Source organism: Delphinapterus leucas, chromosome 1, assembly GCF_059928025.1.
Source record: "Delphinapterus leucas isolate spDelLeu-1000000601 "Yukka" chromosome 1, BTC_Dleu_Yukka2, whole genome shotgun sequence".
Lineage (NCBI taxonomy): Eukaryota > Metazoa > Chordata > Mammalia > Artiodactyla > Monodontidae > Delphinapterus > Delphinapterus leucas.
Genome location: NC_143129.1, coordinates 165,175,936 through 165,198,668, shown reverse-complemented (window position 1 = coordinate 165,198,668; position 22,733 = coordinate 165,175,936). Strand labels below are relative to the sequence as shown.

The window sequence follows — 22,733 nt, the reverse complement described above, 5'->3', positions numbered from 1 at the left end:
AGAGGGATAGCACTTGCCTTTAGATAATGACAATTCAGCAAACCCTGGGTGCCCTTATGGGTTTCCCTTCCAATCCCAGAAATGTTGTTAATAAATCAACTGGGCTGGGGCAGGATGTGATGTGGCATGATAGCCTGGCTCTGAACCTCCCTCCTGAGAGACCAAGAGAGGAAATGATGGAATTGGTTGACCCTGTTTCCACTCCTCTACATTAATTCTCAGGGTTCTCATGCCTTCCCTAAGGGAGCCACCTAAACTGCTCGGGGGTGAAAAATCCTCTTGTATGAAGTGCCAAGCTGCCTGCAGCAGTGCATGATGGACATTTTTTTTCTTTTTAAAACACACCAACAAAAAAATGTATTTGTAGATTGTGATAAAGTGTAAATAACTGAATTTTCAACCGTGGTTTGAAGTCAGCTTTCAGGGCATTATGTCTTGTTTTGATGAAAAGAGATCACTCTATACCCCCCTTTTTAAAGGAAAATTATCGCAAGAGAATCAGGATGTGTAAAGCTAACATGCATCGCAAAAAACCAAAGGTAACCTAAATGTCTGATTTTAATAGCACATATTTCTCTTTTACATAAACTGTGACAGCAACTTGCATAAACAATTCTTTAGCTGTTAATTTTAATGTTAAAACTTTGCAAAACTTGTTTAATAAAAATAGCTGTAAAAAGAAAAACCATATGCTGCCGCATAAATTAGCCATAACTCTTAATAATCCTGCCCATCACAAGTGAACTGTAATGTAACCTGGGCACAAAGTCTGACATCTTAAATGACACATTGTAAAATTTCAATGACTGTAGTTTAGACCTGCTGCTCCCCAAAGTAAAGCTTTCTGCTCAGCTATTTTAAAATGTACAAGGATGTGAGCCCCTATAGGTCCCCGTATTGATATTCACAATGAAATGTTAGTTAAAATTTCTTTAAAGTTGCATGTTTCTCTCCTGTAATGTGTAAACTGCATGCAGGATCTCTATCTTTTATTTTGTATGTCTTTAGAACTTCCTCTTTAAAAGACTTATCTCTTACTTCTCCATTTTCAGGTGATTGAAAACTCCTGAGGCATTTCTTGGAGTAGAATGGGTAGTGAAGACCCATGTCAGGTATGTTAAGGTGGCTTTCTATTAAGGATATTGGACTTTTATCGTAACTAAAACAGTTTTGCCAGGTGGTAGCCTGGGAGGTAATCAATGGGCAAATCTTGCTTGTATGTACTTTGTACCATATTTACAACCTGACCATGCTTTTACGTTGGTTTACAGTCCATATTGAATTTACTTGTAATGACCAGACTGTCAGCTTACATCTTTTGACTCCCACTCTATTTTGTCAATAACCTGACAAGGTGGTGTTTCATTTGGAGTTCATTGGTTATAAGCAACAAAGTGACTGGCTCATGTAAATGAAAGGGAATTTATTGGAAGGATATTAGGGGTCCGCAGATTTAACATGAAGGCTAGAAAATCTTGCTTGGGAACCAGAGTGGCTACAGCGAACTGGGACAGCAGTGGTAGACCACAGGAGTGGTTCTAAAGCTGGGATTAGCTCCTTGGACACTATTGCTGGAATAAGTACACTCTTAGCCATGTTTAGTTTCAAGGTTCAAGTTCTAGAGAGGCAAAGTGTCAGACTGGATTAGCTTGAGTCACATGCCCGTACTTTACCAGTATGCAGTAAGAAAATAATTCCTCAAAAGGAAGTCAGGATGTGATTAGGAAAGAAATAGATACTGAGCAACCAAACGACAGTTATTCAGTAATAACCGTATTTTACAGAAGTAACTAAGACTTAATGAGGGTAAGTGACTTCCCAGGATTACATAATTAGTGTGGGTGGTAATCAAGCCCAAGTTTATGTGTTGCCAGAACCTAACATCTTACCTCTCATACTATACCACTTTTAATCTAAGGAAGGGGTATTTCTCACGCAGAAGAGACCCCTGGTTAGAGACATTGTGGTGTAGTAGAAAGGACATGGAACCTGAGAAACCTGGAGTTGAATCTATGAGCTATCTTTTGTTTGGTGACCTAAAACATCACTTATTTCCACATCTGAGAAGGAAAACAGTGATAATGTACACTTCACAGTGGTTGGCAAACTGAAGGAGTTCAAATATATATAAGGCCAACCAATTCCGTGCCCTATACATAGTAAATATTAGTCTTCTTTCCCTAAAAAATTTTAACTCCCTGGTTGGGTAGTTGGGGGCTCTGACAACTGAGTGAGCCTTCCTATTGATTTTTTCTCTGCCCCTGAGTAAGTTGTTAGGGTTATGAGGGCACTGAGGAGAAAGGATCCAACTAGGGAGGCCAAAGATACTGTGTCCTTTGACAGTGAAATTTGCCTTCTTGGAGATCATTTCTTCCAAACCCACCTCTCAGCCAGGAGCCTCTGCGATACGGAGGCTTTAAGGAGGGCCATGTGTACTGAGCATGGTTCTGTGCATCCAGAAGTCCTAAGTTTGGTACTGGTCACATGAATGGTTAGAAAATTTTAGGGGAAAGTCCCTGAATGCAGAGAATTTAGTCTCAACTCTTCCTAAGGTAGTCTGAAGAGCAGAATTTTGGGGAAACGTCTTTCTTCATTTGGCCTGTAATTTGTGCTTGGAAAGGCAAGTTCCATTGTTGGCAGACCCAGGCCTGCCAGTGGTCTGCCTATTCTGGGTGTGCAGTTTCGGTCCCAGTGTTTTCTGTCACTACCTGTGAACTTTATTACATCTATAAGTTTTAGAGCCAGGGAAGACTGGGGACCTGTCCTGGCTGTGCCTCATCATAGCCCTTGTCTTTGTTTTAACAACCAGAAAAAAACCCTTACCCCCTGTCTCATTTCTTTCTTTCCTTTTTTTTTTTTTTTTAAGCATAATGAACATCTTTTTTTTTTTCCCGCTGTGTCACACGACTTGCAGGATCCTAGCTCCCCGACCAGGGATTGAACCTGGGCCATGGCTGTGAAAGCACCGAGTCCCAACCACTGGACCACCAGGGAATTCCCTGTGTCATTTCTTTTTATGATTTGAATTTTATTTTAGTTATTATTATTTTTTTTATATAGCAGGTCTGTGTCTTATTTCTTTATCATTAAATGGAGTTGATAATAATAGCTAACATGTATCACTATGTGCATCATAATATCCTAAGCAGTTAATAAAAACTATCTCATTTGGTCCTCTCTACCTTTTTCTTTTTTAATTGAGATAAAATTCACATAACATAAAATTTACCATTGTAATCATTTTAAAATGCACAGTTCAGTGGTTATTAGCATATTCACAGTGCTGTTTGAGCATTATCACTATTTAATTCCAGAAAATTTCCATTACCCCAAAAGAATCTCATACGTGTTAGTAGTCACTCCCAATTCCCCTCTCTCTCACTAAGCTACTTTCTGTTTCTATGGATTTCCCTATTCTGGACATTTCATATAAATGGAATCATATGCACCTTTTGTGATTGGTTTCTTTGACTTTGCATAATGTTTTCAAGGTTCATGCATGTTATAGTACACATCAGTACTTCATATAGTGATAGGAAACAATATTACTTCCCAAAGCAGCCCATTTCATTTAAGACAGCTCCAAGTATTAGAAGTTTTCCCTCATTTTGAATGTCACTCTAGTAGCTTATACTGATTCTATTTTGGACTTCTGAAGGGATTCCTATCATGTATTTGAAGATCTTTTTTTTTTTTTTTTTTTGATTTTTGGCTGCATTGGGTCTTTGTTGCTGCGTGCGGGCTTTCTCTAGTTGCGGCCAGAGGGGGCTACTCTTCGTTGCGGTGCGTGGGCTTCTCACTGCGGTGGCTTCTCTTGTGGAGCACAGGCTCTAGGCGCTCGGGCTTAAGTAGTTGTGGCACAAGGGCTCAGTAGTTGTGGCTCACGAGCTCTAGAGTGCAGGCTCAGTAGTTGTGGTGCACAGGCTTAGTTGCTCCACAGCATGTGGGATCTTCCCGGACCAGGGCTCAAACCCGTGTCCCCTGCATCAGCAGGCGGATTCTTAACCACTGCGCCACCAGGGAAGTCCCTGAAGATCATTTTCACTCATGTTTCTTTCCCAGCTCTAAAAGTTATTTGTTAGACTTGCTAGATCTGATTTTCAAGAAAAACTAGAAATTTGGATTTTATATACTGCCAGTTGTTTAATGTTTGCTTAGATTTGTGTCAGTCCCTGTAAAACATATGCTGCAAGCCAAATTCTGCCCATCACCTGCCAGTTGCAGCCGCTGGTTAGCTTCTATTAATACAGATTAAAAGGCATATTAGGATTATTGAGATATAATTCATATACCAAACTATTCACTCATTTAAAGTGTACAATTCGGGGGTTTTTAGTATATACAAGAGTTGTACAATCATCAACACAATCAATTTTAGAACGTCTTTCTCACCCCAGAAAAGAAATCCTGTGCCCATTAAGCCATTTCCCCACAATCAGCTTATCCTTTCTAGCTCTAAGCAACCATTAATCCATGTTCTGTCTCTATCACCTTGTCTATTCTGGACACTTCATAAAGTGGAATTATACAACATATAATCTTTAATGACTGGCTTCTTTCACTTAGCATAATGTTTTCAAGCCTCATACGTGTTGTAGCATGTTGTCAGCACTTCCTTTTATTGTCAAATACTATTTCATTATATGCATATACCACATTTTATTTATCCATTTACCACTTTTTGGCTAATATGAATAATTCTTCTATGAACATTCATGTACAGGTTTTTGTGTAGACATGTTTTCAATTTCTTGGATGTATACCTAGGAGAGGAATTGCTAGGTCATATGGTAACTCTTTGTTTAACTTTTTGAGGAACTGCCCATCTGTTTTTACAGAGACTACACCATTCCTACCAGCAATGTATGAGGTTTCTAATTTCTCCACATCCTTACCAACACTTGCTATTTTCTTTTTGTTTGTTACAGCTATCCTGCTGGGTGTGAATTGGTATCTCATTGTGGTTTTGATTTGCATTTCCCTAATGAATAATGTCATTGAGCATCTTTTCATGTACTTATCCACCATTTTGTTTATCTTCTTTAGAGAAATGTTTATTTAAATCTTCTGTCAATTTTTAAATTGGACGATTTGTCTTTTTATTATTGAATTGTAAGTTCATTATATAGTTGGATGATGGACTCTTATCATATATGAGATTTGCAAGTATTTTCTCCTATTCTGTGAGTTCTCTTTTTATTTTCTTTGAAACACAGAAGTTTTTCATTTTGATGAAGTCCAATTTATCTGTTATTTTCTTTCATTGCTTGTGCTTTTGATGTCATAGGTAAGAAGCCATTGTCTCATTCATGGTCCTGAAATTTTATACCTTTTTCCTTCCAAGAGTTTTATAGTTTTAATTCTTACATTTAGACCTATGATCCATTTTGCGTTAATTTTTTAAATTTTTTTATTTTATTTATTTTTTTTTTTTTGCGGTATGCGGGCCTCTCACTGTTGTGGCCTCTCCCGTTACGGAGCACAGACGCTGGACGTGCAGGCTCAGTGGCCATGGCTCACGGGCCCAGCCGCTCCGCGGCATGTGGGATCCTCCCAGACCGGGGCACGAACCCGTGTCCCCTGCATCAGCAGGCGGACTCTCAACCACTGCGCCACCAGGGAAGCCCGCATTTTGCGTTAATTTTTGTATATGGAATGAGGTGGGGGGGTTCATATCCGTTTGCATGTGGATATCCAGTTGTCTCAGCACCGTTTATTGAAAAAGACTGTTCTTTCCCCATTGAATGATCTTGGCATCCTGGCTGGAAATCAATTGACTATAGAGGTATAGATCTATTCCCCTTTGAAGTAGGTATTACTTAAAGTGATTAATACAATTTTTGGCATATAGTAGCTACTCAATAATAAATAATAGCTGACTGGACTATTTTGGCATCATCAAGAGCTAGCAAGTGGTGGGGCTGGGATTTGATCCCAGGTATGGGTGACCCCAAATCATGTCTGTAATACTGCAGGCTGCTAAAGTGGAAATGAGGCTGTTCTAGCTGCTATGCCTGGCCGTATGTAGTTCTCCAGAGGCTCAAAGGCTGAGGCCCTACATGCCCTTCCCCCACCATCAGCCTCCCTTGCTCCTCCCCCCATCTCCCTCCAGGGTTTCCAGGGTACTCTTATAGATGACACTTGCTGCTAAGGGAACTCTCCCCACCCTTCCTTACCTAGGGATATGACAGTATTCAGGTAGCCTTAGGGTTTGTCCACTCTTGCTTTCTCTCCCACCACTTCCCCCTCCTGTCCCAGGCTAGGAGTGTAGGTGAAGATGCATCAGCAGCTGCTAGGGCTTTCTGGCCACCAAGGATGAAGCAGACTCAGACTGTGTTTTCTTCAGGAACAGCAGCCTGAGAGTTAGGACCCATAAGGCTTCTTGCCTATACGTATGCAGAGTGCTCCCGAACCAAGTGAACTAGGGGGATAAAGGTAGTGATGGTGGATATTTTGCTCAGATATTCGAAGCTTAAATAATCCCTCCCTGGCCTCAAACCTCTGCGGCTGTATGTCACCCAAAGATCATTTGAGTTAGAATGCATAAGGCAGCACGTGGGCTCCGTTTTTCTTGCTATGTTCTCGTGCTTTGTGTGAGCCTATACAGGCTGCTGTTAGCTGGCAGAGTTACTATTAAGTAGTCATTTTAATTTTCCCTCATTTTATTACTTTTCTGTCTATTCCCATTAATTGGTCTTGACCCCATTTTTTTAAAAGGAGAAAGTGATGTAGAGAAAATAGGCAGCTTTGCCTGGCTAAGGGAGAAGAAAATTTAATTTGCATGTCTACTGTGTCTCTGTTTTTGTAAATGAGGCAGCTGTTACTAGGAGAGGTGAAGTAAATTACCACAGTTGCATTGCAAGTTGTGGAGGAGGTCCACATCAGCATTTTTGTATACCAAAGCCCATTCTTTATGCTGAAAGCATGCTGCTTCTATAAGATGAACACCATATTTCATTGACACTGAGGCCATGTATTATAAGATGCATCATTAAATACTGCGAAGAAATAAAAAATACTGCCAGTTAAACTGACACAGTGGTTTGTTTTCATATAAGTGTAAGATGCGTCCTGATTTCAGAAATGTTAAAATCTGAATAAAGGTTACTTAGCTATTATTGCATTTTTGTCAATTCTAACATTCTTTACTGTGTACCATGCACTGTCTGCTCCACCTGTAAAGTAGCTATTATTATCCCACTTTTACACAGTTTAACACATTTTTACATAGTGTAACTAGCTTTGGAACCTTAGATGGGTTATCCCCTCCAAGTCTCAGTTTCATCATTTATAAAATGGGAGGATAATATCATTTATTTTATAACATCGTTGTGAAGATTGGGTGAATTAATGCATGTAAAACATTCAACATGACATGTAATAAGCACCCAGTCAGTACATGTTAGCTATAAACAGAGGCTAGGAGAGTAAGTTACTGCCAATTTTGAAAAGCTAAATTTTAGTCAAGGGATTTGGACACTATTCTAAAGTTTAGGGAGCTATTTTAAGGCCTTAAGTAGGGGAGTGACTTGAACACACTCGTGTTTGCCCTTGTGCTGGTGAGTTGGGGAAGTAAGGGAAGCAGAAGGGAATCATCTTCCATAAAGTGCACCACTCCTTTGTGGGAGAGCAAAGGAGGTGTTCTCCCCTCCCCATGCCTGACTTCTGCTCCCTCTTACCTAAAAGCCATATGGTTCTTACCTTTTTCAGAAAGAATAACCTTCTCTCCTCTTAGATATTTGGGCTCTTTGAGGGTGGGGTGTTAGGCCTTCACCATATCTTGAGGGCATCATCCTGTATCCTATCCCTTTCACCCACCCTGTGAATTAGAGACCAAAACTCTGTGAGTCTCCACTGATGGAAACTTCCCTCTTAAGGAATTACTAAGCAAGGCTTTGCTTCACCACTTTTAAGTCTTAAATGAATGAAGCCTCTGCCTCCATTTTAAGCTCTTAATTCTGTGCTAACTCTCCGGGGAGTATCATATTGCAGCATCCCATGTACTTCTCACAACTCCGTGAAGTGAGGATTATGCTGGGAAACTGACATGCACAGGTTAGGATGACCACAGGGTCCAAGAACTAGAGTTCAGACCCTAGTCTTTCTGCCAGTACTTAGCTGCCTCCTGGTCTTTCCTCTGTACCTACAGCGGCCACCAGAAGATCAGCTTACACTGAAAGTAGTTCCGGGCTTTGATATACAGGATGTGTGGTGCCCCTAGCTTGGTTTCCAGATTCCTGAAGTTAAAAGAAGTGGATCCTTCTTTGCCCTCCCTTTTTCTCTCTCTCTGGACCCTCGTGTACCTCCTGCTCTCTGGATTAATTGCCGTTGCATGTTTAAAGCTAGCAAGCATCTGACGAATGTTTAACAGCCTTGAGCAGACAGGCTGCATACAGTTGTCTGAGACAGCAGCTGCTGGGGGCAAGGGGAGGAAGCACAGTGCACTGCCTAACTGCACAGTCTTTTGTTCCCTGGGAGCAAAGACCTATGGTGGGCACTGCACCCTAGTCCTATTGTGGCCTGATAGCTCCCCTGGGCTCCCAATGAGGCTGCATTCAAGCAGTAGACCAAACCCTCTTGTTTGAGGTAATGAGCAGATATGCTCACTGACCTCTAAAAATCAATTTTCTAACCCCCAGGCTGGAGGTCTTCTGCTCAATAGCCTGTTATGGCTCTGGGGCTGAGGATGTGTTCTCTTCCAGAGAACACTAGCTCTCTCTTCTAAAAGGAGGGAGCCTTGTATCTGAAAGGGATTTGAATTTCATAACCGTGCTGCTGGAGGTTAGCTTCTTGACATTCCTTGACTACAAATCCAGCAGCTTCTCAGCAGTAGGTGTACTTCTCCCTCCTAGCCTAAGCTGTGCTGGTTGTCTTTGGCTGCATCTCAGGCAGCAGTGGGCAGGTAGGAGTTCTCAGACAGGTACACAAGCTGTCACAGTGCTTCCCCCCACTAGACCAGGGAACTTTTTACTTCAAGGAGGCCTTGTCATTTCCAGGTCAGATTGGGAGAGGTTGTGGGGACTCCTGAAGAAAGACAGCGCGTTTGACATGTTTCCAGGCAGAGTGTGAGGTACAGCCAGGCTGTCAGCCCAGATTAATTACCAAAGTAGAACACATTGCTGGAAAATTGGGGACTGTTTACGTTCTTAATACTGCATTAAGATGCCTGGATTAGCTATTCTCTTGTCAACCTTGGGAGCCTACCTTGGCCCACCTCAGGATAGCCAGTCTCTTCACCAGGCACATAAGGAATTTGAGATGGAAGAGTTTGGGTTTAGATACAGAGCTAATTTTTCTCTGCTTTCCTCTGGCTCCTGCAGCCTTCGTGCTTCCTACTTATGGCCCAGCTTTAGGTATAAAATGGGGTGCTCCCCATCTCTCAGGCTCTCCAGGGTTGGAATGTAGGAAACAAGTTCTGCATCTGCCTTTGAGAAATAGAAATACCTTGTGCTCTGATATGATTCTTCATAAGCTTCTCTCCAGAGATCAGTATGAATGACTCCTTTCGTTCTTTTTTTTAAAAATACATTCATTATTATAAATTGGAACACCTACTATGTGCTAGGCAATGGAGAGTCAGTGGCAAGTGAACAAGGTAAAATTGGTCCCTGACCTTGTGGAGCTTATAGTGTATTTGGGGACACAGACACTAAACATATTAATCTCATAAATAGCATAAATCATCTCAGTTATGATATATGCTGTGAAAGAAAGGAACGGGTGCTATGAGGGTATACAACAGGAGCTAACCTAGCTCTGGGGTTTTCCTTGAAGAAATGATGTTTAAGCTGACATCTAAAGGCAGAGTTAACTAAGCAGAGAGTTTGGGAGATGGTTTGGGGAAAGGGCATGAAAACACATTCTAGGCAAAGTGTAGGACTGAGGCAGGTTCAAGGTGAGGTGGAAATCTGGGCCTTATGCTATGGTCATCACTGAAGACCACTGAATTCCAGTAGTGAGGGGTGACACGATTAGATTTCTGCTTTTTAAACTTCACTTGCTGCTGAGTGGAGAATGGGTTATGGGGACCTATGAGGAAAGACATGAATGAGAAAACCTACACTGGAGAAATGAATGGATTCAAGAACTTCAGAGATAGAATGATTGATTAGATGTGGGAGAATAGGGACGTACCAGTGAGGGCCCCCAAGTTATTGGCTTGAAAAACTGGGGCATTTTTTTTTTTAAGATGAAGAGCACAGCTACAGGCTTTGGCATAAGATTAGGGCTCTGACCTGTGCCCCAGGCTTAGGATGTGTCTCTCCTGTGGATAACGCCGAGAATTGGGGGCTAGGAAGAACCCCTCATAAGGCCAGAAGAGGTGGACCCCGGAGCCTAGGATTGAGGTACTAATAATAGCTACGAGAAGATTCCTGTTCCCCATTCCCTTTCTTCCAAAAGATTTAAAGCTCTTTGTTAATCATTATCTTTTTCACATCTCTGAGAGAGCAGAGATTATTTTCCCCTTTTTATAGCTGGAGGCCCCAAAGCTTGTATAGTTAAAGGCCCCAAAGGTCTAGTTGATTCTGCCCCAAATCACTCAGCTCAGGCATGGCCAAGGATGGGAGGTGGGAGGTGTGAGTCTCCATTTTCATTGCCTGACGGATAGCAAAAGGAGCTCATAGGCTGTGGACTTCTGTTTTCTACCCACCTGTGTACCTAAAAACCTTGTCCTGAATGCAGCAACGGGGGTTGTGCTGTGGGGTGGGGAGGTTGTGAGGGAGGCAGACCAGCCAAATGGGAGGCTGGGAAGCCCCCGATACGGCAACTTCATGCTTCTTAATTTTCTGCCTATGTCTTTGCAGCATCAGAGGACTCCCGGAAACCAGGAGAGCCGCCTGCTGTGTCAAGGCTGGCCTGAGGGCATTTGCTGAGCACAGAGAGACCCAGGAGAGGAGATCAACAGTCTTTTCCCACCCACCTCTTGATCTGTCTGATTTACCCACAGAAAGCCACCCAGAATCCTCTAAGAGTCCCTAGGCCCAGAATGGAGTCCTTAGGGCTACAGGGGGCTGTGATGCTAACAGTTAAACCTGCTTAGGACTTTAAAGAATTGAAGGGGACTAACAGTATCCTCAGCATGGCCTCCTAGACGTGAATAAACTGGCAGCTCTTACTGTGTCATTCCCAGTTTGCCTGCTTCCCCTTAGTCTCTAGCAGCACTGGCTGGAACACCCTACCACCACCTATATCCCACCCTGCCACACGTGTGTTGTGGATGCCAGCCTTGAACACTTGCAGAGAGCTCCCAGAGAGTGGCTGGCCACCAAACTCTGTAACAGGCTGAGGAAAGTCAGGTTAGAAGGTTCGGGTACTTTAGGCAAGTTATTTAACCTCGGAGCCTGTTTTTCTCTTCATTTTTGATTACTAACGTCCAAAAATCTCCTGAAGAATAGAGTAGGGCTTTTCCCACTTCATTCTGGACTATATCCCTTCCCCAGCAAACATCTGGCACTGAGGAGCTCAATAAAGTTTCAGTCAAGTGATGAATAGTCCCACTCCGGTAGCTTTTATCAGCTTTGGGAGAGAGCCAAAGGAGGTCCCCTGTATAGCTCCCACTCTCTATCCAGCTGTATGGGGCTAGCCATTTGTCCTAACATTTTCTCTTAAAGGATTGGAAAGTCAGCCTTTCCTAGATTTCTGGTTTCCTGTGGCCAATGCCATAGGCTGGTTTTACACTGAGCACCCGGAGAGGTTAGGGACCTCTCTAATACTACACTCTTCCTTCAATGCCCTCTGGTTATTTATCCCAACAAGGGAACCAGGGGAAGGGCTGAGTTTGGAGAGACCTATCCAGGCCGCCTGAGGCATTCTAATGAGCTTTGGATTCTGTTCTTAGCAGTAAAGGGACCTTGAAATCAGTTGATTTACTTTGGGCAAGTTGTTTAACCTCTAAGCCCATTTTTATCTTCATTATTGATTAAAATATATAATAGCTGGGCTTCCCTGGTGGCGCAGTGGTTGAGAGTCCGCCTGCCGATGCAGGGGACACGGGATCGTGCCCCGGTCCGGGAAGATCCCACATGCCGCGGAGCAGCTGGGCCCGTGAGCCATGGCCGCTGAGCCTGCGCGTCCGGAGTCTGTGTTCCGCAACGGGAGGGGCCACAGCAGTGAGGGGCCCGCGTACCCCCCCCCCAAAAAAAACAAAAAATATATAATAGCTAATAATTTATTGAATGCTTAGTTGTACCAGGCACTATGTCAAGCATTTATATGTACTATTTGACTTAATCCTCCAATCCACTGTACTCATTTTACAGATGAGGAAACAGAGGCTCAAAGAGGATAAATAACTTGCCTAAGGTTAAAGAAAGGTGCTCAGACTCCATAGCCCCTGCTTTTGACCTGTTTGTACCTCTTAGAGCCACCAAGTACTTTTAAACAGTAAAGCATTGTGTTTGAGAGATTTATTTAGGGTGACAAACGATCCAGGTTTTACATGACTGAGAAGATTCCTGGGATATTGAACTTCAGTCCTAAAACCAGGAAAGTCCCAGGCAAACTGAGATGAGTTTGTCAGTCTGTTTGCACTGAGACTCAGTCCAGAGTTGGCCATTGAGGCTTCATTTTCCCTGACTTCTTAGTCACCTAGGCCTCATCTTGTGGCCAGTTTCTTTAGCATTTGAGGACCTGCTTCAGTCCAGCAGGCAGGAGAGGAATTTAGGACAGGGGGCAGTTAGGGAATCAGGTGGCGTCCTGGTCATGGAAAAATGGAGGTGCAGAACCTGGGTCACTATTTGAGAAGCCAGCGCTAGATTCTAGGCAGCCTTGCCTTCAGCCCCCAGATGCAGGATACCTACTTGGGAGCCATGGAATTACAGGAAAGTCCACAAGGGCCAAAGCCAAACATCTAGGTTTAAATCCTAGCTCCTCACTTATGTGTATTTTTCTGGGCCTGTTTACTCTGTAAAAGTAGGATAATCGTCCCAATCCACTGAATGGCATCTGAGAAGCAACTGAAATGTGTGTGAAATACTTCACACACAGTCTATGCATAATACTGCTCAACACTTAGGTGTCCTTCCTCCTCTTTTCCGGCTTGTGTTTCTTACCCAGCCCTGTCACCTGTCGAGTCTATCACATACTCCCTCCTCCCATTACCACTTGCAGCCCTAGGGATTTTCCTTTGAGAGCCCTGACCTAGTGGGCCTGGCCCACCCACCCAGCTGCCCTGCATGTCAGTCACCTCGCCTGCAAGCGGAGAAGGGATGACATCAGCTTTTCCCCCTCCCCCATCCAAAGCCTCTGGACTGTTTTGAGCCATAAATATTTTAGCTGGGCCTTTCTCTGGCTGTTGCCGGGGTGATGGACTCTCAGGGGACTGGGGTGGGAGTGTGGAGGCGGGGCTTGGCAGCCTGGGGCCTAGAAGCAGAGCTGGCCCTTGAGGGGCGGGTTTGAATTCTGGCCAAGAGCCAGCGCTTGCTGCAGCGATTCTGAAGGCTGTTGCTCTGTCTGCCTGCCTTCCCTTTCCTGGGCCCCTCAGAGCCGTTCTTACTGCTTTCCAGGCCCAGCTTTGCCCTCGAGTACCACTTGATCTTGGGTTAATTGCTAAATACCTCTGGGCCTTGATTTTAACATCAGTAACAGAAAAGTCCCTGTTTAAATCACTGTAAGTGGGGAAGGTAAGGTAAAGGAGGTTTTGTAAAAATCCGATGAAACAAGTTTGGTTAGTAAGTCATGACTGGAGCAGCTAGGTCCCACAGCCCTTTCTGATAGACCTGCGTGCTGGGGTCCCAGGGCAATGTAGATGCCACTCTAAAGGCTGATGTGGCACTGCCTCCCATTCTCCCCGCCCCCCATTCCTCATGCTGTAGCCCCAGCTCCTTTTCTGAAGTTCCCAGGCCTGGCTAGACGACCTGGCCTGGCCCACGGTGTTCTAAGGAGTTTGGCCCTTATGAGTAGAGTTGATGAAAGCCTTTTTTGATTAAGATACAGAAACTCAGGCCCCCAAACTGGATCTGGCCCTCACTCTCTTCTACCCCACTCCCCCCCCCACCTCCATCCTAGAGCTCTTCAATCTGAATAGCTGCTAAACTCTAGCTTGCAGCAGCATGCTCACTCCTCTCGTTGGGATGGGTCTAAGAAACAAAAGAGGGCCAGAGAGGGGGCGCCTGGATCCACTCCCGACCCCTACCATCGAGAAGCTCTGGATTGGGTCCAGAATTCCACATCCCCTGCCTAGCCCTGCCCACCAGTTTTCCTGTGGAGCTGGGAGCTGTGCTTCCTTTGTGTCGAGCTCCCTCTGGTGGCTTAGCTGTGCATTGCATGAAATAATACCTCAAGCAGGACTAAATTGCAGGCCGCCCTGAGAGATGGGATTGTTCTATACTAAGAAGAATCCTTGACCCCAACTCCTGATGACAGCCATTCCATTTCCTATATAGGATAACTCTGCCATATGTTTGCTTCTCTAGGTCATTAATCCTCACAACAATTCAACGACATGAGAATTACCCTAATTTTACAGATGAAACAGGATTAGAGAGGTGAAATCAAATCCAAACTCTTCACTGTATGTAGCCTGTAGTGTTCAAGATCCTCAACTGATAGGAACTTAACCTGTTTTTCCAGCCCCATATTCCATTCTCCCAAGCCAAAATGACTTACTCTTCTGGAACATAGCTTGCCTCTGGACCTTTGCTCATGCTGTTTTCTCTATCTTCATTGCCCCCATCCCCACCCAGTACATTACATACCAAAATCCATACATTTTTGAAAAACTGAAGAAATGCAGCATTTTCTCAAGCTTGCATATATTATCTTTGTAATAACCAAATATTATAAGACATGGATGAGAACAAATGTCTGGATGAGAACAGGTGGGTGAGTGTCCCTGAGATGTGGAAGGTTGGATGGGGAGACTAACATGTACGTGGAAGTGAGAATTGCCCAGGAAATTAAAAGAACATGAAGACATCTGGGTTCTCTGGTACGTTCTTGTAGTGAAAATTCGATGTTGTAAGTATTCTTGCAAAAGAGCAAATCTCTGGGAAGCTGAGGCAGAGATTCAGGTGACATTTCTTCAAAAGTCACCGATCTTAAATTCACATTAGTTTTCTTGTTAATAATATATCCATGTTTTAATAACAATAACAGGTGATGCTTAAATAGCACTTCCCAGGCACCGGGTATGTTCTAAGTACTTTACACAGACTAACTTAATCTTCACCATAATCTCATAAGATAGATACTAATACTACCCTCACTGTTTTTTTTCAATTGAGGTATAGTTGGTTTACAATATTAGTTTCAGGTGTACAGCATAGTGGTTCGAAATTTTTATAGACTATACTCCATTTAAAGTTATTATAACTTTATATTGGCTATATTCCCCGTTCTGTACAATATATCCTTGTAGCTTATTTTATACATAGTACTTTGTACCTCTTCATCCCCTACCCTTACCTTGCCACTTTCCTCTACCCTCTCCCCACTGGTTACCACTAGCTTGTTCTCTACACCTGTGAGTTATACTATTCTCACTTTACACTGGGGAAACTAAGGCACAGAGAGGTTAAGTAATTTCCTAAGGTCGTGCACCTAGTAAGTGGTAAAGCCGGGATTTGATTCCATATAAGTCTGGCTCAGAGAAGGTGCTCTGGATAACTACACTTTTAATATTGAAAATATTGCCTTACATTGCCATGAATAAAACTGACACTCCAGGAAGCAGTATTGTGTTTTATCCTGTGGTTTCAGGACCCCCGTTGTGTACCACCAGAGGTCTGCATAATCCAGGGTGAAAACTGATCAGACTTGCCAGCCTTGGCCCCAGAATAACAGGACCAAGGAAGAGATCCCAATTCCTGATATCCAATGACACATGACTGGCCTACAGCCAGTGGCATTTCCTCAAAAACTCAAGGCTCCTGGAAGAGCCAATAGAGAGCAAGTTAATCAGGAAATGAAGACATACAGGAGGGAAGTGAGGGCTTCGAGGTCACAAAACAGCTGAGATGTGGGGCCACAGATCTAGAGGACAAGAACCTAACCAACATCCTGCCATCTTATGATTATTTTCCCAGGGAGCCTGTAGGCGGCAGATGTAAAAGGATTAAGGCCCTAGACGTTTCTGGTAGATACTGAGAAGTGTATATTGTTCTAGATTCTTGCAGTAGCAGTTGTCAGACACTAAACACAAACTGGCTTTTTGTTAACAGCAAAGTCCATAAAGGCTTCAGGTATAACTAGATCAAATGATGCCATCAAGAAAGTGTCTCCTGACTTCTTTTAAATACATTTATTTATTTATTTTTAGTTGTGTTGGGTCTTCGTTTCTGTGCGAGGGCTTTCTCTAGTTGCGGCGAGCGGGGGCCACTCTTCATGGCGGTGCACGGGCCTCTCACCATCGCGGCCTCTCTTGTTCCGGAGCACAGGTTCCAGATGCGCAGGCTCAGTAGTTGTGGCTCACGGGTCCAGTTGCTCCGCGTCATGTGGGATCTTCCCAGACCAGGGCTCGAACCTGTGTCCCCTGCATTGGCAGGCAGATTCTCAACCACTGCACCACCAGGGAAGCCCCCTGACTTCTTGACTTTTCTGTGTTTCTTTCATTGTCAGCTAGTTCCCCCCAAAAGGTGGCAAGATAACCACCAAGAACTTCAAGTTTATATTTTATTTCCTTAGCCATCCCGGAGGGGGGAATATTTATTTCCCAGTAGTTCTAGCAAAGATCCCAGGATTGCATCTCATTTGGCCTAATTTGGGTCACTAACACACCTCCACCCTCACCCCAACCAGTCAGTGTAGCCTGATGTGGCAGGGATGGAATGGTTTGATTTGTCAGGCCAGGGTTATCTGCATACACTGAAACTGCAGAGTAAGGCAGCCGCACTAAACCACATGGCCTGAGAGAGTGGGAGGAAAGGTAGATTCCCAAGGGAAAATTGGTATTCTTACCAGAAGAAAGAGGAATGGATGCTGGGCAGGTAAAATCAGTAGTCAACCTGTAGAAGGTGGGCAGGAGCCACAGGTCATGGGTTACATGCATAGTGGTCCATTTGAGTGGCCTTACCCTCTTACCCTGGGTTGTACAAATGCCCTCAAATCAATTCAGCAAACGTCTCCTGAGTATTTGCCATGTACAAGGTCCAGTACCTTCCATATAATAGATGCACAGCTAGACAGTCCCCTGCCACCAGCCCCAGTAAGGCAATTACCAGACTCAAGCTACTGCTTTCTCCCTGAGGAGTATAACAGGCAAACTCCTATTCGTCTCTCAGAAACCAGCTCTGATGTCCTCTCCCATGAAGCCTTCTCTTGACTACCTCCCCTGTCAGGGTTAGTCATCTTCCGTTCACCTCTGAACTTGGTACATACTGCTATTGTTATCACACTGTCATAATTTATTGATTCTCCTCTCTGTCTCCCACTGATGAGGGGCATCTCTGTATCCCCAGTGCCCAAGATATAATAGATGCTCAGAAATGTTTACTGACCTGAGTTAAAATGAGTTCCCAGGAATGTCCCAGCCTCAGTCTTCTATGGAATATTCCTAAAACCTTTTAGCTTCCCTTCCCAACTGGCCTTTTCAAGAGCCAGTTTGCCACTACCTCAATTCAACTGAACTAATCCTAGCTGAATGCCTATCTCGTGCCAGGTGGTGTTAGGCTTTGGGGATTCGGTAATTAACAAGATACACTTCAAATTCAGTACTCCAAAGAGGTCAGAAAGAGCTCTTCTAACCAGACTTTCCTTGGCTGGAAAAAGAAAAAGCAGGCTTTGTGATCTGCTTTGTGACCCAGTCATTCTCCCTCCCTGTGCCTCTTTTTCCCCAGAAAGGAAGGCCTGACTTGGTATAAAATCTATAATAGATGTACATGTGTTAAACTCCATATTTCCATTTGCCTAGGCTAAAAACCTCGGACTAATCCTGATCTTCTCTTTCTTCCACACACCTATCCAAATTTGTCAACAAATCTTGTTGACTTTACCTTCAAATCCAGACTCCAACCATGTCTCCTCACCTCACCCAGTCTGGTACAAACTATTAATATCTCTTGCTAAGATCACTGCCATAGCATCCTGGTCTCCCTGATTCCACCCTTGTGCCACTACAGTCTATTCTCACAGGGCAGCCGGTGATTCTTTAAAAATGGAAGTTCAGGTGGCTTCCCTGGTGGTGCAGTGGTTAAGAATCCGCCTGCCAATGCAGGAGACACTGGTTTGAGCCCTGCACCGGGAAGTTCCCACATGCCACGGAGCAACAAAGCCTGTGCTCCACAACTACTAAGTCTGTGCGCCTAGAGCCTGTGCTCCGTGACAAGAGAAGCCACCGCAATGAGAAGCCCACACATGGCAATTGAGACCCAATGCAGCCAATAATTAATTAATTAATTTTTAAAATGGATGTACAAACCCTCCACTAGCTCCCACCTCATTCAGAGTAAAAGCCACAGGTCCATTCCTTCTCATGTCTGACTCTCATGTCTATTCCATTCCAAGCCACACTGGCCTCCTTGCTGTTTCTTAAACACACCAGGCATGCTTGTACCTGAGGGCCCTTCCAATGACTTTTCCCCTCTACCTGGACTGCCCCCTTTCTCCAGATATCTGCAGCACTGACTCACTCATTTCCTTCAAGTGTTTGTTCAAAAGTCACCTTCTCAATGAAGCCTACTGACTACCCTGTTTAAAATTGCAACCTCCCATCCCCCTTTCCTGTTTTCCTCCACAGTAATCATTCCCTTCTAACATACTGCAGAATTTACTAATTTTTTTTACCCATCTCCTCCCATTTAACTGTAAGCTCTGTGAGTATCTATTAATTAAATATCTACTAAATCATTTAATTAACTGACTATTGTTGTCTATCATGTGCCAAAGACTGTGATAAGTAACGGAAGTACCAGACGATTGAGACATCTTATAGGTCTTATGAGGGAAGAAATCATAACGGTTACTAGTAGCAGCTCATTTACCGAGTGCTTCCTCTGTGTTAAGTGCTTGCCATATATCATAATAGTAATGACAGCGAACATTAATTACAACAGACTCTGAAAAAAACAAAAATAGACTCTGTTCTACATGCATTATTTCACCTTATAGGCCACCAAGGCCTATAAGGTGAATATTACCAGTAAAGAGCAAGAAACAGGATTTCAAGTCTTGGAACTGGCAGAATCAGGAATTGAACTAAGGTGGTGGAAGACGGATAGGGTCAGATGTGATAAATAATTAGGACTTAGGGTCAGCAATACTAGGTGGAAGATTGGATGTGGGGGTAGAAGGAAATGGAGAAATAACTCCCAGGTTTTGATTGGGGTGGACCTAAGAGCAATAAGGCCAAAGAGAAAAGATGAAAGCCCAACTTGGGACGCGATGAGTTTGAAGCGCCGCAGGAACACTCACGGATGCAGGAACCGAGAGGCTATTCCGGCCCCCTCCCTCGGCCCTGAAGTGGTGCTGGGAGAAGGCACGCAAGGTAAGAGAAGGAGGTGGGTTCCCCTCCCTCTCGGGCTTTTCAGCAGCATCTGCAGGAAACGCGTGGCGGACCGCGAGACAAAGAGCGCGCGGGACTGCCTTGGTCCGAGCGGCCCCTTTAAGAAGCGCGCCCCCAGCTTCTAGCCCGCCTTGTATGCAAATTTAGCGGTGAGGCGGGAGCGCGCAGCTGATACCAGGGGACTGGGCTGCGGCGGTTAGTCCTCTCCCGGCCGCCGTCGCCTCCGACATATTGCCCGCTGGAGCTGCGGCGGCGAAGCGGAGAGCGCCGGGGGGAGGAGATGGGTGAGCGGCGCGGGTCCAACTCGGCCCGGGAACGGGCGGGCTCGGGGGTTAGGACGGCCAAGCTGCTAATTGCTCCCCCACGCGGACAGGATCCCGGCGAGGGGAGGGGGAGGGGATGTGGGCGTAGAGGGACCCCGCCCCCTCCTGTCGTTTAGCGGGTGGGGCTTCTGTTGTGGGGGCGGGACATCGGAACGGTGGGAGGGGCTTCCAAATGTGGAGGCTCCCTGGGGGCTTTGGTGAGGACCCAGTCTTCTGGGCTAGAGTGGGCCGAGGCTTAACGGCGGGCGTGGCCTTAGTGCTAAGAGCGGAGCTCCTGAGCTGTAGGCCCCGGTGCAGGGGCAAACTTTCTGGGCAGTAGGGGCTTTGTACTGGCGAGGTGGGCCTGGAAGGAGACCTTCCAGAAGAAGGGAGCCCACTGTGGAGCCAGGCAGAGAGAGCTTTTATTGGCTTGTGGGCGGGTTTTATGAGCTGACAATTGTGTGTAGGCGGGGCTTCTGGGTTGAGGGGCTTTATGTGGGTGCAGAGCTTCTAAACCGAGGAGAGTGGGTGTGGGCAGAGCATCTGGACTGAGGGTGCCTGTGTGGGGTTTTCTAAGCCAGGTACAGTAGTGCATGAACAGAGCTTTGGGGCTGGGGGCTGTTTGGGGCAGAGCTCCCGGACAAGAACTTTTCCGAGACGTGTGGGAAAAACTTACAGGCTGAGAAGCTAGGGCAAGGGGTGTGTGTGTGTGGAGGCTGCTCTGCTGCCATGAGGAGGTATGAACAAGGCTATAACTTTGACTGGGACTGGGATGGTGCCTTGGAGCTTTGTGCAGGACTTTTGTGCAGGGTGATGCCTGGGAGCTTGGGCTAGACTGCTAAGCCTAGAAAAAGAGGTTGCAGGTCCAAGTTTTGGGTTCACAACCACACCATTCTCCCTTGACACTGTGCTCAGGCCCTGGGTCCTGACTGTGAGAGTCCAGGATGCCCACTGAGCTGGATCTTGGGTCCTGGAGAAAAAACTTCAAGGGTGCCCATAATTGTAAGCCTACAGGGAGTTGTAGTATCTGAAAGGAGCAGTGTACCCCAGCGCTAAGAGCGCAGGACCCAGACCCCCAGACTACCTGTGACACAATGTAAACTGAGTTTACCAATCTGTGGAACCTTTCCGGATTCATTCCCTCATCAACAGTTATTGAGCACTTACTTCATGCTGGGCCCTGTGGTAGGAGGAGGGGATACAACAGTGAAAAGGACAGATCAGGATAGTGACCTCACTGGCCTTCCATTCCAGTGGGAAAGATAGACAGTAAATATGTTAACAAATGAATAGGATGAAGAGTGGATTGTGAAAAAATATAGAAATAAGATAGAGAGTTATGGGGGCAGATACTTACAAAATGGCAGGGAATGGCTCTCCACAGAGTACAGCAAGTGCAGAAGGTAGCAATAAGCTTGGTTTGCTCAAAGAGAGAAAGGCCAGGCTGGCTGAAGCATGGGGGCGAGGCAGGGAATGGTAGGAGATAAGTTGGAAGAGGTGGGCAGGGGCCAGATCATGGATCTCTGTAACTGAGTGACAAAATGAGACAGCAGGTAACTGGCAGCCAGTATCATTGCTGTTATGCTTGATATATGCCCTCTGGCTTGAGGATCTACCTTATGTCGAGCCCTGCAGGAGGACGAAGAGGTCCCAACAGGACATCCTACTGTCGAAATCCACTCTGTGAGCCAGGATCCTCTGGGGGCTCAGGTGGGGGCCACACTTCCAGCGCATCAGTCACCAGTGTCCGTTCCCGCACCAGGTAAACTACTTTCTGTCTCTTGTGCCTCACTGTGGGCTCTCAGGAGCGATCTGGACAAAGCTCTCCCTGACTGGGCTCTAGGGTGTGATACCCTAGATGCCAGATGGGAGCTTAAAGGGTGGGGAGCAGCAGAAAAGTCCCAGAGGGTGGTCAGTGGGACAGATGCAGTGGGACATAGTGTAATAAACCCGAAGGCCTGGATTCCAGTTACAGTTCTGCTTCTGATTTGCTGGTGGCTTGGACAAGTTGTCTCCCCTCTCTGGGCCTCCTTTTCTTTATCTGTAAAATGGACCTAATAATTCTTTCCTTCCTGGGGAATGTTGGAAAGACTGAATCAGCTTATGAATAGGAAAAGGCTCTGTCATCTCCTTTGTCTGACAGGCAGGATTAGGAGGACTCCATCCCTGCCCTGAGCTGCTTTTCTGGTCCTGCTTCGCAATCCTGTGCCCCAGAAGTGCTTCTTGGTAGGGTTCTCAGGTCAGCTCCTGACGTTGTTCCCTCACACCCCCAGGAGCAGTTCTGGGACGGGCCTCTCCAGCCCCCCACTGGCCACCCAGACGGTCGTGCCCCTGCAGCACTGCAAGATCCCCGAGCTGCCAGTCCAGGCCAGCATTCTGTTTGAGTTGCAGCTCTTCTTCTGCCAGCTCATAGCCCTCTTCGTCCACTACATCAACATCTACAAGACAGTGTGGTGGTATCCGCCCTCCCACCCGCCCTCCCACACCTCCCTGGTAGGTGCCCAGCTAGGACCCGCTGTGTGTGTGTGTGTGTGTGTGTGTGTGAGTGAGTGACATGTTTGGTTTTAGTTTAGCATAGCTTACGCAGAACCCTGTGTGTTTGGCCTCATGCTGGGCATGAGAGGTATAAAAAGAACAGGAACCTGATGATTCCTGAGCGCTCACCGCTAGTGTGCTCAGCACCACACTACACAGTGTAATGGTAGCAGAGATGAATCTGACTCAGATTTTGTCTAAAGGAGCACAGAGTCTTAAGTCCTGTGGGGGAGGTGAGTCACAGGCATACATGGCTATTTCAAGGAGAGGAAAGAGCTCTGTGCAGAAGGAGAGGTGCAGGGGCAGGGGCATGGGTGATCAGAGCGAGAGGGCTCACACACCACTCTCTTGTCTCCAGGGACTGTCCCACTTTCCTCCTCTGGGTCCTGTTCTACTCCTCTAGGTATTTTCCTGGTCTGACTCAGCTGGAGGCCTATGAAGGTCAGAGAGTGGGGGCA

At 45.5% G+C, this 22,733-nt stretch overlaps 2 protein-coding genes across 7 annotated transcripts in view; both read left to right on the top strand.

Moving 5' to 3' along the window:
* The window catches only part of KHDRBS1 (KH RNA binding domain containing, signal transduction associated 1), a 39,120-nt gene extending 24,204 nt beyond the window's left edge, over nucleotides 1-14,916 (top strand). The window contains exons 10-11 of the transcript XR_002644729.3: nucleotides 1,053-1,112; nucleotides 10,806-14,916. The gene's annotated coding sequence lies outside the window, so the exon portion shown is untranslated. The remainder of the gene's footprint in view (nucleotides 1-1,052; nucleotides 1,113-10,805) is intronic.
* Nucleotides 14,917-16,382: 1,466 nt separating this feature from the next.
* TMEM39B (transmembrane protein 39B) overlaps nucleotides 16,383-22,733 on the top strand; it is a 39,380-nt gene continuing 33,029 nt past the window's right edge. The window contains exons 1-3 of one of the 6 annotated variants that reach the window (XM_022575076.2): nucleotides 16,383-19,420; nucleotides 21,376-21,502; nucleotides 22,014-22,233. In XM_022575076.2, coding sequence (XP_022430784.1) covers nucleotides 19,318-19,420; nucleotides 21,376-21,502; nucleotides 22,014-22,233 — 450 coding nt within the window. In that variant the 5' untranslated portion in view covers nucleotides 16,383-19,317. Of the gene's footprint in view, nucleotides 19,723-19,906; nucleotides 21,503-22,013; nucleotides 22,234-22,633; nucleotides 22,717-22,733 lie in introns of those variants that run through there. The other 5 variants (XM_022575077.3, XM_089897073.1, XM_089897056.1 and 2 more) reach the window with 5 other exon arrangements.